This window comes from Asterias rubens, chromosome 10 (assembly GCF_902459465.1).
Source record: "Asterias rubens chromosome 10, eAstRub1.3, whole genome shotgun sequence".
Classification (NCBI taxonomy): domain Eukaryota; kingdom Metazoa; phylum Echinodermata; class Asteroidea; order Forcipulatida; family Asteriidae; genus Asterias; species Asterias rubens.
In genome coordinates this window covers 3,148,364-3,164,506 of record NC_047071.1, presented here as the reverse complement: position 1 = coordinate 3,164,506, position 16,143 = coordinate 3,148,364, and the positions used below count along the sequence as shown (strand labels likewise).

The window sequence follows — 16,143 nt, the reverse complement described above, 5'->3', positions numbered from 1 at the left end:
TATAAACATTCTCGTTATTTTCATATTTCAACAAATCTTTATTTATCATTATGGAGGCTGTTATGGATTTCTATTTTAAAATAATTACCATAGCACAACATCATTTATCAAGTAATATTGTTTGACTCAAGAATAGGTAAACATTACAAAATTACTTGTGCTTTTAAACGGTAAAAATTTACCCCGATATAAGTGCTCATATGGCAGCAGTTTTTATATCGTACAAATGAGGTACCCTTCCTATTTGGTTCTTCTTCAATAGTCACCCCTTCTAAAATTTATTTGTTGAGGCCCATGAAATGTACCTGCCAATTAAATGCCTTGGCCCAGTCATATAATTTATATGACTGAATAAGGTACATGTTGAAAAGGGTGAAGCGAAACCAAACGACAATTATGTATGGATGAAAAGCTGGCAAAAGCCAATCTCTTTCACATAAATATAGTTCTAAAAATCCGATTTTGAGCTGATGTTTTCATCAACAGGCAGTCAGCAACTAGATGACATTTGTGTGTGGGGCGGTCTATGTGGGATTCGCACCACATTTTAACAAACACAAGCCAGGCAGTCTAACCACTCGATCCCAACGCCAATCTCAAGCTCCATTGATAAAGTACACAGGATTCCATTGTGGATTCTCAAGCTCAACTCAATAACGGTCATTTCTCTACAGTTCGTTTCTTTTCATACAAGTAATACAGCGTTGATGCAGCCATCATTCTCGGGAGTGTTCGTCACCTGTGCATATTTACCTGCAAAAAAAAATGGGAACAAAAGTTGTTATGTTCCTGTCAAATTGTTAGTTGCACTTTGATAGAAACAGGGCTGTAATTTTGTGGAGTCAACAAAGTTTAGTTTTACAAAATGGCAGTCGGTGTTAATTCACCAAGTGAAGAAACCACACAATCTTGAGGGATGTTTTTGTGCAATATTATATTCTACTTTAAAAACATCTTTCCAACCATATTCATTTCATAACAAGCACTTTTATTATAGCCCAAAGTGCCCAATCCAAGGGGATTGTGTTGCTTAACTATTTTGGCAAAAAAACTTGACTTCCCTCCGCCCCCCAAATAGTATTCTCCAAAATCACTTTTGGTGTATTTGATGGCACTTACCCCATACAACTTTTCCTCCCTGTGTTACCAGACCCAACTCGCTCACATTCACCTAAAAGCAAAAATTCAGAAATACAGTCAAGAAACGGCAGTTAAAACACAATCCTTCCAAAATTTATAGGGAGCACTATTTCTTAAGACTTCTGCCTTCCCTGTTAATCATGATAATTGGTACTTTTAAAAATAACAATCAGTAGAATAACGCTGATAGAATTTGCAATATTCCACTTAGAATAAAATGTGCACTAAATTTGCATCCTCAACTCAGGGGTAGATTCGGCCCCTTGTATCCAAAAATAGCACAACAAGACGGCACCTTATAATTGGCGCCTTATATGGGCATGGTGTGCTTGGAAACTCAGTTGTTCTTCAGAGGAAAATAGTGTGATAAAAGTTTAGGAACATATCGAGCATGATATACACCTGTAACAAAAAACTAGGTCACCCTGTATAACCTATGACCTCTCACCTCTACTATGGTTCCCTTTGTGATGACACCTAGTTGTGTGTATAGAGGCGAGTTGGGGTTCTTCTTGACTCCGATGAGTGGCAGGCAGAATGTAGCCTTCAGTTCTGGATGTGTTACGTGGGCCTTCTTGAAACGTAAACCCTGGAATTAAATGAAAGAATTGCTAAAACTTTAAACAATCTCTTTGATGTCCCTGACAACCAGGTCATTCCTTTTAGCCTTGTTTTGTTTTTTTGTCTGATGCAATCTTGAAAACTGTGTCTGCCCCACTTGGATAAAATTGTGGCAGGAGGTTTCAAATTAATTGCTTTCTTTTCTTTTGTAACTCTCCGGTTGCCATGAAAGCTTTACTTACCATCGGTCTGATGAATCTTTCATACTTTGGTGGTTTTCTTGTGAATCCTTCGCCGACGTAACAAACTTTGGTCACCATTCTCTTCCAAGCTTTGCCTTTAAGAAAACGACGAATACAAAAGAGCATGATTAATAAATTTGGTTTGAGGCAACACCATGTGTGTATCTACTTGCCAGGAAGATTATGTGCTTTTGAGAAATTGTCTTGTATTATTCTACTGCTGTCGAGTAGATTTATGGAGAATTCAGGAGACTTCTTAGCTACCGCGGAGTAGATTTTCAGAATTCGGGAGACATCTCAGTATTAAAAAGAAAGTCTTGGTTTTTAATCGGCCGGTGTGGCAGCAGATTCTCCACCCCCTTTTGACTCGTCCTCCTTCAGCCCATGTTCATTTCTCATATGAGGGAGAAAATCTGAGGCGGACAGATTTCCCTGGGACACCAGGACTAAATGCTTTCTCTCTAGTGGATCGAGGGGATTCTCTTAATAAACGTCACTATCGCGGATTTCTTTACCTTTCCTCTTGCCCGTCTTCAGCACCTTAAACACCTCGTGCTCCGACACACCCCTCGTCTTCGGGATCGGGACGTCCCACTTTCCGGCTTTCTCCTTCCTCTTCTGCTTGACCATATTAGAGAGGACCTTGGCTCGAGACTGACCCTCACGGTCAAGGAGATACGCAGGAACAGCGCCCTCTGGAACCTCGTCGGTTTTGCGCTTCTTGTTCAGTTTGTCCTCGTGCATTTTGATCCTGAAAGTGAGAAGAAATGTTTTTGTTTTTTTCATCTTTCTTTCCCAAAGATTGACAATAACATGTTGAAAATAAAATTGTTCCCTGGGGATACAAAATAACACAATCATACATATAATACAAAATAAATAATTTTAAAGAATGTAAACAAGTTTTGTTCTGATCACACTTACGTCTTCTTCATCTGTATTTTCTCTGAATGTCTCTTCTTGTTGAACAATTTCGCTCTGAAGGAAAGAAGAAATAAATTAGTTAATTTTCACACACGGTGCATCTTGATTTCTCATTTTAATCAAACAATAAAAATAGACACTTTTTTTGGTTCTTTGAAAAGTCATTTCATATTCATTCTCATGTTTTTAAATAAAACAATAATGCAGCAGTCAAACTGTCAAAAATTATTTGTCTGCAAATGCTTTTAAAGCCTGGGCGACTGGTGTGGCTAGTAGAGTAGTAAATTTCACTAGTCGTCCAGGCCTTCAAATGCTATTCCTTTTTCTTTAAAATCCGTTGCCGATCTTTCTTCTTTCTACTTACTTAATTCCCGTTAGCATCTTGGCTTTCTTGGCTCTCTCGTGGGGCTCTCGAGCCTCCTTCTTTCTCCTGTGGGACACAACAAAATAACAAGACCGAAATGTTATCAAAAATGTGAGGGTACATGCAAAAACAGTAGGTTTGCACATTCCAGTGTGGACTGGTTCGCTAACGATAAAGAATTGCACATCATTGAGTTGAGGCGCATTTTACACTAAGTTTCCTGTCATTTTTGTTATGTTACAACACTAATTCTGAGTACTCTTAGAACTATGAAGTTCGTTCGGCTATCGTCTCCATGCGGAAATAACCTCATCGTTCTAGAGTAGGGTCTGAGCATATCTATCGACAGCAACAAAACATGAATCTATTTATTTTTCGTTTTAGCATGTCTAAGAACAAACTCTTCAGTTTTTAATAGAGTTTTATTTTCAAGATGATTCACTCACTTTCTCTCGTGATAATCAAGCCGGTATCCATACCGCTTTCTATGCAGTTCCATATACTCATTCTGAGGCTGTGGAGGGTAAAAGATTAAAACCAAAAAAAATCATAAATTATAATTGTTTGTAAAATTATCATCACAGATCAAAGATTACTTTGTTATTCTGCCCTTTTCACTGTTTCAAAGATTTTTTTATTACGGCGCATCTGCGTAGAGCAGAACAGTGCTGTTAAAATTGTTTTAAAAAATGTTATTAATGTAAAACATTTAACAACAGAACTTTTCTGTTGTGTCGTGATGGCAAAACTATGGTGATGCTTTGCATCCTCAATTTTTAATAAAACAAGGGGTAGGCCTAGTTTGAGTGGCATGACCGGCATTGACCTGCAGGTTTTGCAGGCAGGACTCGGACTCAGCAGCGTCAGAGGAACAAATTAACTTTTAAGAAACTATGATAAACATAAATTCAATTTAGACAAGTGATTTGGGGGAAATTTGTCGAAAAAGGGCAAGTTTCCATTCGAAAGATCATCACACATCACGATTCAACTTGCTGCGGTGGAAGTACTTTCCTGCGTAAAACATGATGTGGGGCCGACTATTCATGTAATTATCTTGTGTGTTCAGTTTTTGCATTGGATGATCGAGTTGGTTCACTTTTTATAGTTTTAAAATCAGTAATAAAAAATACTAACAATTCCTTTCAAAATATTAACAATAAAGTCATCAAAAGCTAGTTCATTTGAGATGTGAAATACCTTACCATATTGGATGATTTGTTGTCTGTTTTCTATGCAAAAACGCCAGAAATACTAGATGAAAAAAATTTCACCACCAAGCATGCGGTCCAGATCCACGACGTAAAGAACCAAACATTTACAGAAAGAAACAACGCCCTCTGTTGGTATTGTGTACTTGAATTTAAAAATTAATATATTTTAAAATAGAAAAATAAATAATGACCACAAGGTGGCGCTATATCAAGCGGCCACGTCATCTCTGCAATGCTGGCTGTAAACATGATTCATGATCCAAAAATAGAAACACAGATTAGATCACATTGTTGCCAAGCTCTACGAAGTATTTTATCTCTCCAGAATTGCCGCATTTTCCTCGAGTGAAACAAACTTGTCAGCAAAAGCTCCGCACGGACTTAAGGCAAAGGAGGTGAGAGAGTTATTTCACTTAATTTGTAGCACTGTTCTGTTGTTGTGGTAGTTAGTAACTGCTCAATTGTGGTGGTGAAATTTCACCCTTTTTACATTTTGGCTAAAATTAAAAATTCGGTGCATGCAGGAAGCATGGAGTGCAGGGAGGGGGGGGGGGGGGGGGCAGCAAATAAGCAATGGCATAGTTGGACCACGGAGGAATAAGCTCCATGGTTGGACATGTTAGAACTTCCGATGTTTGTCTGTCATTTTGATTGTGTGTTTTGTTTGTTTGTTTGTTTGTACTTTGTTTGTATGTCTGGCAGTTTTTTACAAGCTTTTTTTTTTTTAAATTTAAGTCAAAAGTATTAATTAAACGGGTAAAACTGTGTCATTCTCTATTTTTTTCAATATTAATTAATTATTGTAATTTGAATTTTATTACATTTATCCGACCTGGTTACTCAACATGCTGCCTCAACTAACATGACTAATGCTACATCCATCCCATTCTACAAACATTTTTTTTTGGCTAAAGTTACATTTACTTATGTACTGTTTTCGTTATTTTTCATACATAAGTTAACAAGTGTTACAATAAAATACATTGTTTTGTTGCCATTTTCTGTTGCTGAATGTTATCGTAGTTGGTAATTAATTTGTCCAATTGTTGTCATGAAATTATTTTTAAACCCATTTTACATCCTGCCAACATTTTCACTGGATTGAAAACATCAACAATTAACCAAAACAGGACTATAAATATAGGACTATTTAACACCAGGCCACCATTACCATTACTTTTTATTTTCCATCTCAGGTATAATAATATCAGGTGACTGGACAAAACAATAAGACAGTATACACAGCTCAAGATGTCAGTGAAGGTAGAAACGCTAAGAGAAAGAAACGAGTCTGGATCGAGCGACTTGGATCTTCTCTTCAACCAAACAGATGGAATCCTCATGGATGACTGCGATACATTCATCAGTTTCAATAACGAGGCAGATGCAATGGTAAGATTTTGTAAACAGATTATTCAACTGTCACCAAAAAGTGGGGGCATTCTAAACCCATATTTTAACCAACATTTTGAAATTTTTAACTGAGCATGCTGAGTGTTGAAATGAGGTCCTTTCAGGAAGATTTTATTAATCTTGAGAAAATAGAATACATGTTGCAAACTGCTTACCAACCAAAAGGACGGTATAAATGCAAAAAAATAGTTGATGGCCAGACGTTTTGACCCTAGCACTAGCAGAGTCTTTCTCAAAGCTACGCTAGGGCATAGAGCTATATATATTGACTAGAGCGCTAACTTGCTCTGCGTTTTGAAGCCACCCTGAGCGCAGACATGTTTGATGTGTTGCGTGACTTCGGAACGATCTTAATTTTAAGAGAACACACATTGAAGCGATTCTTTTTACATTCGGCGTGGGCGCTTACATACGCGACTGTCCATTTGCGTACTTCCGCGCCATGAAAACTGTAAGTTCGACTTGGTTGACGTACTAAAAAGAGTATACGCGCCTTTTAAACATGACGCACATGACGCTCGCAGTTTGTACGCTCATCAACTCGGATTGTGCGTTTACATTTGCTGCATTTTTTGGTTCAATGACACAAATAAAAGAACAAACGCACTATCATGCAGATAGCCGTACAATTGCCGTACAAAATTTCAAGCTTTGTATTGGTTTGTACATAAACATGGATGCGCCCACACGGCTTCAAAACCTTAGTGTGTGTATATCGGGGTGTTAGTGCTCTAGTCAATATATATAGCTCTATGCACTAGGGTCTAAAACAACAAGCCATTAACTGTTTTGTTTTTTGCAAACCTTAAAAGTAATACCACTTTCAGAAAATTTCAGAGGTGACTTAAAATTTATGTTTGAATGTAGTATGAAGTTATTCTTCCATCACCCAAAATTTAAAATGTATCGTAGGTTTAACTATGGGGCTGATATATTGCAAAACATTTCCCTGCCCTTTCTCCAGAGTTCAACCGCCGATGATCTGTTTTCAAACCTTCTCAATGGAGGCTTCGACCTGTCAACAATTTCCCAGACAGCGTACGACACCCAGGTTGCGTCCCCGGGCAACAGTGACAGCGGTATCTCAGACAATGTCAGCTCCCCATCACAGTACCAAAGTGACAGCCAATCAGGGGGCAGCCCGCAACACATCGACGACTTGGACGAGATGAGCATGAAAGTGCCAGATATGTCGAGCTATTTGATTGGTCCAGACACAATGCTGATGGAGGATGCAACTATTGAGAACTCGGATCTTGAATCAAGTAAGTGAAACTCAATCATTGATCATTGATTTCTCCTCCCTATTTCACACTACCTTTTTTTAGTGGCAAAATGGACCCTTCCCATGAAATATTCTAATTACATTCACGCATGCGTACAGACCCTGTTGGTTGGCAAACGCCATAGAGTTGTGCACTAAGCAGACGCGCAATCGCGTCTGCGTGACGCACCCATTACCCGTGTACAAAACAGCGCGATGTTCCCTCAATTTGCCAACCAAAACTTTAGTGCGCACGCGCTATGTGCAATTTACATATTTCATGGGAAGGGTCTATTAAACCTAATGCCTTCAACTTCAATAGCCTCCAATGGCTATATATTTTTTATATGCTAACTGTATATTTTTGTTTGTAAACTATTTTGTTTGTAAACTATTTTTGTATAAATTGTAATTTGTACTGTAATTTGGCCACTGCCCACGAGTTTAAAAACAATAAACCAAACCACACTATCTAACTTCGCACTTGAAGGGGCACAGCAATTTCCCTCTGGTAAGGTGCCTCTCTAGGAGGAAAATGTAAATTTGTACAGGAAATTTACACAGGGCATAATAACATAATAGTGTCCATTGCTTTTAACCAAAACATCTGCACTTTCAGTTGCAGAAAAATATGAGCCTTATGTCACTGCAAGCTAATTTATGTATTGTGCCTGCATATTAGCTAACATAGTTAGCGCATATATTCACCGCTATATAAGCCTTACAGCAGAGAATGCTGGGCCCAGGACCAAAAAATTATGTACATTATGTTGATTATTCAGCAGCAGCTGTGAGTCTAAGTTGTAAAGAAGCGTTGAGTAATCGGAAACTTTTGACAAACAGTTGACAGATGTTACTGTTATTGAATCTCTTGTTTATTCCTGTTTGCAAATGTGACTCGCTCCAGTGATTATAACAATTGTATTACTAACAAATTAATCGTGTGCGCATATTACCATAAACATGTTCAAATAACATTACAATCTGTAAAAAAAAAATTGAAATACAGCTATCAGTGAGACGGCAGTCCTTACAACTGAACAAAAACCCAATTTGACATGATTATTACAAGACAGTACCAAACATATGGGATGCGATCAAGCAAAATGAGTCATCTGTCGACCGAGATCATTTGAACAAATATTCTACATTTGAAAAGAGCATTTGCTTACTTTTAAAACCCCTTATTTATACCACCTTTGGTTGCTAGGCATTGAAACTGAGCAACGTGTGTTTAAAGTCAAGTTGTTTATTGAAACTACATTGCCAAATTTTCCTTAGGCCTAAATGCTAATTTTAACCGCTTTCTTTATGTTTTTATCTTAAGGAAGTTGCCAAAGCAAAATAAGATATATCTTGGTATTAAGATTACAAAATTCTTTTGGGGGAGATTTCACCCCTGGTTCTCCGGACCGATATTTCCAACAAACGACTCATTTAGCTTGATCCCATCGCATACTTTAATCCAAGAAAAGTGGCGAGCGATTGATCATACAGTTAAATATTTGAAACATGTTTTGTAATTTGCAGTTGGTTTTGAATGGGATCTCAACAAGCTATCTCCAAGTGAGAGTAAGAAGTCTTCCCTTCCCATGACCGTCCAAGATGTGAAAGTCCTCAGTGCCACAATGTCCACAAGAAGCATCTCAACTTCAGACTCGGTGAGTATTAACCAAAGATTATAGAGTGCTGAAGACTGACATATGTAATGTGCACTGGATGCCATTTCAGTAAGCAGCTCTTTTGATGCAGAAAATTACCATTGCTATCACTGATGTTACTTAGCATTTTCTTGCTGAAATGGCACCCATTCTGTGGATATTTAGTGGATTACATCTACATGTACATGTACATGACATCTGGCGTTACATTAGCTGGTTACAAAAGTTAAACATTTTTTTTCTTTTTTTCTTCTTCAGAGTTATCCTACGCTGAGGCTAACTGATGAAGAGAAGAGGTTACTAGCTGAGATGAACATCGATCTACCAGCAGACATGCCGCTCACTAAGGTACAGTTTTAGGTTTTCTTCCTCCTATAAACCATGTAACCTTGTACTTGTACATTCCAAGGTCTTCCTGGTAGGCAAGATACTGCACTGAGATTAAGCTTAACTGAGATATTTTACAATTTTCCCGTAAAAGTATAAAAATAACAGCTGTACCATTTGGTTGTGGCTCCAGACCCTGGCCCTCTCGCTCACTAAGGTACCAACCCAACTCAAGTCAAGACTCTTTCATGGAGTATTTTGGCGGAAAAACAACCAAGAACCAAGAATCTTGTACATGTACAATGAACATTCCAAATCCTTCTTGGCTGGCGAAATACTGCACTGGGATAAATGTGGGTTATTCTTGGCTATCTGGCACGTACCGGTCAAATGGCTTCTAACTGGCACCCCAAACAAAAAATTTGACAAAATAGGAAGACCGCCAACATAGGGGCTAGATTAGATAGTTCAGTTGGTAGAGCATCGCCATGTCAATTGAAAGTTTGTTCTAAGAAATATTGTTGTTCAACCCAAACTTATTTGTTCAGGAGGAGGAGAGGTCACTCAAGACAGTCAGGCGTAAGATCCGCAACAAGATCTCGGCTATGGACAGCAGGAAGAGGAAGAAGGTTTACGTCGACGGCTTGGAGCATCGCGTTCATCTCTGCACAAAACAAAATCTAGACATGCAGAAGAAGATGGCTAAGCTTGAGAATGAGAACAAGTAAGTCCAGGCCTGGAAAAAATATGGAGACCAGAGAGGTAATGGCCTGTTGCTCTGGGACCAATTTCATAGGGCTGCTAAAGTACAAAAATATGCTAAGCAAAAAAAAATTATGCTAACCAGAATAAGGTTACCAGCCAAAATCCTATTTCACATGTACCATTTGTGACTGGTATCCTGCTGATTTGTGCTTAGCAAAACATGGTTAAGCAATATTTCTTGCTTAAGCAGCGCTATGGAATTGGGCCTCTGTTGCTCTGGTCCTAGCCTTGGTGCCCCTTCAGAAAATTCCCATAAACTTAATAAGATTTTCCGATGGGAGTGCTCTCTGCAAAATGCATACTTTAAATTCCAGGCAGTAGAGCTTGAAATTAACACTGGACTGCAGGCCCGAGACCAGCGCCGGGCCAGTAAACTCACGATAGGACAAGCCTGGTTGTCTTGTGTTTTGCAATAAAATACTTTGACTAGGCTGCCTCATTGTGCAATACCTTTGTTAAAGTATGATGACGGCGAGTCTGATATCTTGCAAATCTCTTGAGTATCAAATTATGCTTTGTTGAGACAAATGTCATCTCTAAGTATCTGGATCTTCTGTCAGTGCTTGTTCAACTCAAAATTGTCTATTTGCTAAGAGTGGACTTGCTTGCCCTTTAGATACCTACATGTACCAATAATTACTGTATACATGTAGTCGTTTGACTGGAAATTGCTAACCTTGTTTTCGATTTTTGACTCCTTATTTTCAAGATTATTTTCAGGAAATTATTAAGATATTGTAATGAATTTTGTTCTTGTGTTTTTAGAAATGTTGATTCCAATGTTGGCTCATTTAGGTTTTGTTTTTGTTATTTACTGTCATAGTAGGCCTAAATAGATGCAATTATTAATGATTGTGTGGGTTCATCTCTTTTGGCTGACCCAGATCTTTTGTATTTAACCATTTTCGTTGTAATGTATTGTCTATTTCAACCTAACCTCACTGTCTATTAACTTTTTATAATCTCTGCAATATCTTTGTACGTTTAATTTCTTTTATAATTTGATAATTTTTTTATTAACTAATGATGTTGCTAGGCATGTTTGAAAAACAGTGTTTCACTGAAAAGTTTTCCCAGGATAACAAGAATTAAATGAATTCATAAAGAAATGATTATTAATCTTATTTCTAATTTGTTTCTATACATTTCAATAATTGTTGTTTTACGACAATTTATCTTTGACAGGACACTGATGGAGCAGTTAAAGAAACTACAATCCCTTGTGACTAAGTCTACATCGAAAGCAGCTCAGTCCGGCACCTGTGTCATGGTAAGAGTCCAACGCGCTTTCCTTTTATTCAAGAGCAACCTTGTTCCCAGTTAACCTCGTTCCCAGTGGTGTACGATCTCACCACGCCATTATTGTCCTGTGTATAGCACTTTGCTATGTGGTTTTAAAACTATACGATTAGGGTGAGGTTTGCAGAAGCACCATGTGTAAATCTCTTTTGAGTAGTGTTGGTTCTGAAAAGACAACCCAACGTTTGCTATCAGTATGCTCTGAAGACGATCAGAGAATACATACTGGTCGAAATGTTGAGTTGTCAACCATTGTTTTTTTGCAAGAGATTTTGACAAAGTGCTACCCAAACCTCACCTAATTATACTCCCACCTTGTAAATTTTCAATCCTAAAAAATATCTACTAAATGCTTATTTGTTTTTGCCTCATACAGTGTCCTGTTGCATTATGTAATTTTTCTTAACTTAGTTTTTCTTCTCTTTGTAAACAGGTATTACTGCTGTCCTTTGCTCTTCTGATTGCACCAAGCTTCAACCCCTTCACTTCATCGAAAGACAGCCAGGTGGCTTCTCAAACACCACAAGGAGGTAAGAAGCAGTTATGGGTTAAGGCCAAGTCACACTGCAGTGATAACGAAAACGATACAATTACGACGCAAAGAGAATGCATTCGATTGGTTGAAATGCTCCATGCAGAATACGCCTACGCTCATTCAACCAATCGAGGGCATGCATTGTTAGCATTCTCGTTTTCGTTATTGAGGCCTGTGTGACCGGGCCTTTCGCGGGGCGAAGGGAGACATTGTTTCTTGTTAAGAGTTCAGGCTTTTGTAAAAATAAATCAATCATTTTGTTGACAAAAACCAATCTGTGCCCCTACTAATGAGCCTTTTATACACTAATAAAAACCCCTCTTTGTGTTGTGAGGGTTGTTCTGTTTTTTTTAAATAAAGTAAAATGCAAATATTTTCCCTCTTCCATTACAGTTGTATCACGAACCCTTCTGAAGGCCGACGACACACAATATACTGAACATGGGCCAATCAACTTGGGTCGTTTCGGAAAGATACCCAATCACCAAGCAGGAGAAGCATTGCCAAATGAGGAAGTCGTAGCAAAAGACGTGGACAATGTTAATGCAGATTCAGTGGCCACTATGACGGAGTCTGCACCAGCCAATGAGGTCGCTCCATCCACGGATCAATCTTTAAACAGCGATAACGAAGTCGTCGTTAAGGAAGTGAAAGTCATTAACGTGAACCAGTCGAGGGTGGATACCGGTGATATTGTCCAACAACATCAGGCTGTGAAAAACACACCCAAGCATGGAGGGGAAATTTGAAGCCAGCAATTTTTTTTAATGTAAGTGTTTTATTTTGTAAAAAATATTTTCCTTTTTTTATCAAAATGGTTTGGGGTGACAATCTTTCTCTGATTTGAGGCACTTCTATGAGGAAAATGTCAATTTGGCACCACAGCAAAATCACAGGTCACCATGGTAATTGCTCTGGGCGCTGTGGGTTATTTCTCTATTTGGCTTGTAATGGTATTGCATTTTACCATATTGCTTTTTACCATTTACATACATTCAACCACCAGAGCAATGAATGGCTTGTGTTTATTGTGTACCAACGTATTAATGCTGTTATGGTTTTTCATAGATTATTTGGAAATAATTGGTTTGCATTATTTTTGTATTAGATATTTATTCAGATGTTCCAAATTACAGAAATTTAAATAGCGCACAATTCATGCATATCACTAAAATGGTTTTGACTAATGGCAGCTTGCATTATGGTGCTTTGTTGGGAATGCATGTACACAGTTTAGAATTCTGTGAACAGTTGTCTGCACATACACAGCCCAATCACTCATATGCCAAGACAGTATTAATCGCTACGAGGAACTCGGGCCAGGGAACCATTTTCAGGAATATCCACATTCTGCAAATCTCATTTCTGATTTGATAAGATGTGTCTATGTGAATGGAGACAGATATAATAAACAAGAAGTTAATCGTAGCTGAGGAAACAATAAATAAATAAAAAAAGGCTGTTAATATTTTCAGAAAAAACGCAATCTTTATTAGAGGTTCTATTTTACAAAAATTAATCCCCTATCTGGTCACATGTACATTTAATAATAGACCTGAATTGTGTTTTTATAATGTAAATATTAACCCATTGGAAAAACAATGAACTATTAGAAATTATGATCGTCCCGAAGCAATGGTGACTTTGAGTATGGTTCCAATCAGAGTTTTGAAGCAGGTTTTAAACTGAACAGCTTAGGTCTAGACGTTAAAGTTAAGTTATTAAGTTTTAGGGTCGAAACTCGTGGTCGTTATCTATTTTTTTGCATACTGATCCTTTGCAAGAGTTTTTTCTTTTTTTCTCAGTGAGTATTTTTGTGATAATTGGGGAGGGGGTCATTGTGTTTCCAAGACAAAAACAATTTACCTTTTTTTGAAAACATTTTTGGGGGGAGGGGAAGTTACTTTACTTTGACCAAAAAAAATTGTTGGGTCGTTACTTAAAAACTTGTAATAAATATTGAGACTTTAACAACGCGACAGCTGAGGGATTCAAATTGTATATTGTGTACAAAAAAAAAACTCTACAGTTGAGATGTGTAGATTGCTATAATATACCATAGTATGGTTATTATTTTATGTAAAATAAATGCTCTACTTCAAGGAGATGTTAAATGAAGTGTTCTGTTTTTGTTATTGGAAGTTAACAATTTTAGTATTACTATTGGTGTACTCTCATGACCAAATGGCCCTTTGCACAACATACTATACAGGAAACTTAAGTCCACAGTACACAAGCCACCATCAGTACACTTGCTTGACAAACTGGCTCTTTTCACAACAAACCACATAACTCCAAATGGCCCTTTCCACAACATACCACATGAGACTGTGTACTCTCCTTTCCAACTGGCCCCTTGCACAAAATACCACAGGAGACTGTACACAATACTTGGTGTGAGCTTACATATACTAAAGAAGAAATACATAAACCCTGACGTTGCAGATACGGTGCGAGTGCACACTGTTGGAAGTCTGTTTTACCTGCGTAATTTTAGGATTAATTAAGGTGAAAAATGATTGTTTATTATACCTACAGTTTCAACCTAGGGACTAGAGCTTTCACAGTCCCCGCCCCTCCCCCTTTCGACTTCAACAGAGGGCGCTATGGCAGTTTTGTCTGATTTGGCGGAGGACAACTTCGAAGTAGTCATAGTTTTGTTTTAAATCACGGCTAACAATCGTGGAGTCAACATCAATAATCATACATGTATCAACAAATTTCAACAGTCAATTTCTTCATAATAAGGTATTTTGTTGAATATAAATGTTGTGAGCTTGAGACTTCGCCGTTAGAGGAAGTAGGTTTACCATGCAGGCCTACCTCTATTTCCAATGAATGGGCACATTTCAATACATAAAACTCCCAGGCAATTCATGTGTACAAAATGCTAACAATGAAAAGTTTCACATTCAACCCCTGAGAATGGTGCAGTAGTGGGCTTACATCTAATTGTAAGGCATAATGCCGCTCCTATTGCATATTCGAGTTTCGTTGTGCATTGAAATCTTTCAGGAATGAATTACGGATCATAGTGTACCGAAAGTGTCGACATATTATTGTTGTTGTACACAATACCGACTAATCCGGGTCTAGGCCTAAAATAGAATTACCTTTCATAACAAAACATGGTTTCACTTTCCGTATATGACTGGCTTCAAAATAAACTGAATAATGATGTGTACGCAATAAATAGCACCAAATGGGAGAAGGCATAAGCATAAACCAGGGGGTTGAGTAAGGGGCGCCCCCCCCCCCACTCTGCCGCTCAGAACTCTTGCCCCTCAAGTTACCCAATAAGATCGAAAAAATGCACAACAAAATGAGTGGTTTAATATAGCCCACACCTCCCAATTTTTATTTTTTTTCTGAATCGAAAATGTGCTCAATGAAGTGTGATGTCTCGGGGAATACCCTTTTTTCAACCCATGTTTCGTTTCTTCCGTTTTATTACGCATCGTTTTCTCCGGTTTTTTTTTTTAAGACTAAATAAAACTGATTTGTGAGTTGAGAATCTTTTGGGGTTTTTGTCTTGTGCAATGAAACATAAGTAATTCTCGTTATTTCATAAATTGCCCCCGGTTATAATTACCGTGTATGAAATTCCTACGGTACACTCAACAAAAACTGCATGGAAAGCAGAGTTTACTGTTGGTATATTTTTGACTAGATATAAAAAGCAATCGACGTGAATCATTGACAAAAGTACAACGAGTGAATCAAATTATTACGATCTTCGACCACTTCGGAGTTTTTAATATATAGGTTTTCGTAGTAAATTTAACGTTTCAGCAAAAGTACACTCTTATTAAATTTTTAGTACTTTTAAAGGTTTGCATGGTGTGGATAATTAGGAAGAAAATATCAAGTTAAGTAGCACAACAATGTACAACAGTGTACTAAATTGCAATGTACTGAATGTATCAAATCGTTTCTTTTCATTTATATGAAATTACTCTTGCAGCCAATATTTTGCAACCAAATACAACAGGTAATGTAACGAATTGTTTTAGAAAGAGGTAATTTCTCAATCAAATATTTGGAACTGATAAAGACTTCAAGACATGAGCCTTTTTAGCCACCTGAAAGCACACAAAGTTGATTGACAAGAGTGTTTTTTTCTGAACTATTCTCTTGCAACTTCGATCACAGATGCCTATGTTGAGAATACTTGTCTTTGACATTAATTTTACCAAAAAGTGTCCAGTGCCTTTAATGATTATTTGCGACCTGTAATACATTTGAATTATCTTATTTGACCAGTCAATTGAAATTTAATTGCTTCTTTTTACTGTTGATAGATAAAGCGAAGGTGTAATCATTTTCTAATTAAAATAAATGAGCCGGATGGTACGTAAATGAACATGGCGGGAAGCACTAAATTTAATAGTGTCACCCGTCCATGCCGTCTGACTGTGTAAAAATTGGTTGAAG

General features: G+C 37.6%; 2 protein-coding genes across 2 annotated transcripts; one reads left to right on the top strand and one right to left on the bottom strand.

Annotated features, from left to right (window-relative positions):
* Nucleotides 1-14: 14 nt before the first annotated feature.
* LOC117295415 (ribosome biogenesis protein NSA2 homolog) lies at nucleotides 15-4,541 on the bottom strand. The gene is made up of 9 exons (XM_033778062.1): nucleotides 4,437-4,541; nucleotides 3,678-3,745; nucleotides 3,232-3,297; nucleotides 2,868-2,921; nucleotides 2,459-2,694; nucleotides 1,944-2,038; nucleotides 1,589-1,729; nucleotides 1,120-1,171; nucleotides 15-753 (listed from the first exon to the last, which is right to left on the bottom strand). Exons 1-9 carry the CDS (start codon nucleotides 4,437-4,439, stop codon nucleotides 686-688), a joined length of 783 nt encoding a protein of 260 aa, XP_033633953.1. The 5' UTR covers nucleotides 4,440-4,541; the 3' UTR covers nucleotides 15-685.
* A 159-nt stretch (nucleotides 4,542-4,700) lies between these two features.
* Nucleotides 4,701-13,823, top strand: LOC117295414 (cyclic AMP-responsive element-binding protein 3-like protein 4). Its single transcript, XM_033778060.1, has 9 exons — nucleotides 4,701-4,840; nucleotides 5,642-5,837; nucleotides 6,823-7,123; nucleotides 8,653-8,783; nucleotides 9,042-9,131; nucleotides 9,659-9,834; nucleotides 11,061-11,145; nucleotides 11,608-11,704; nucleotides 12,103-13,823. Exons 2-9 carry the CDS (start codon nucleotides 5,697-5,699, stop codon nucleotides 12,456-12,458), a joined length of 1,377 nt encoding a protein of 458 aa, XP_033633951.1. The 5' UTR covers nucleotides 4,701-4,840; nucleotides 5,642-5,696; the 3' UTR covers nucleotides 12,459-13,823.
* The last annotated feature ends 2,320 nt before the right edge of the window (nucleotides 13,824-16,143 follow it).

Excerpts from the sequence above, each read along its gene's own strand:
- LOC117295414 (XM_033778060.1), top strand. The coding sequence starts at position 5,697 with ATGTCAGTGAAGGTAGAAACGCTAAGAGAAAGAAACGAGTCTGGATCG. Across the intron at positions 5,838-6,822 it reads ATAACGAGGCAGATGCAATG|AGTTCAACCGCCGATGATCT; the intron begins GTAAGATTTTGT and ends CCCTTTCTCCAG. Across the intron at positions 8,784-9,041 it reads GCATCTCAACTTCAGACTCG|AGTTATCCTACGCTGAGGCT; the intron begins GTGAGTATTAAC and ends TTTCTTCTTCAG.
- LOC117295415 (XM_033778062.1), bottom strand. Across the intron at positions 3,298-3,677 it reads CTTGATTATCACGAGAGAAA|GAGAAAGAAGGAGGCTCGAG; the intron begins GTGAGTGAATCA and ends TGTGTCCCACAG. Across the intron at positions 1,172-1,588 it reads CAAAGGGAACCATAGTAGAG|GTGAATGTGAGCGAGTTGGG; the intron begins GTGAGAGGTCAT and ends TTTTGCTTTTAG.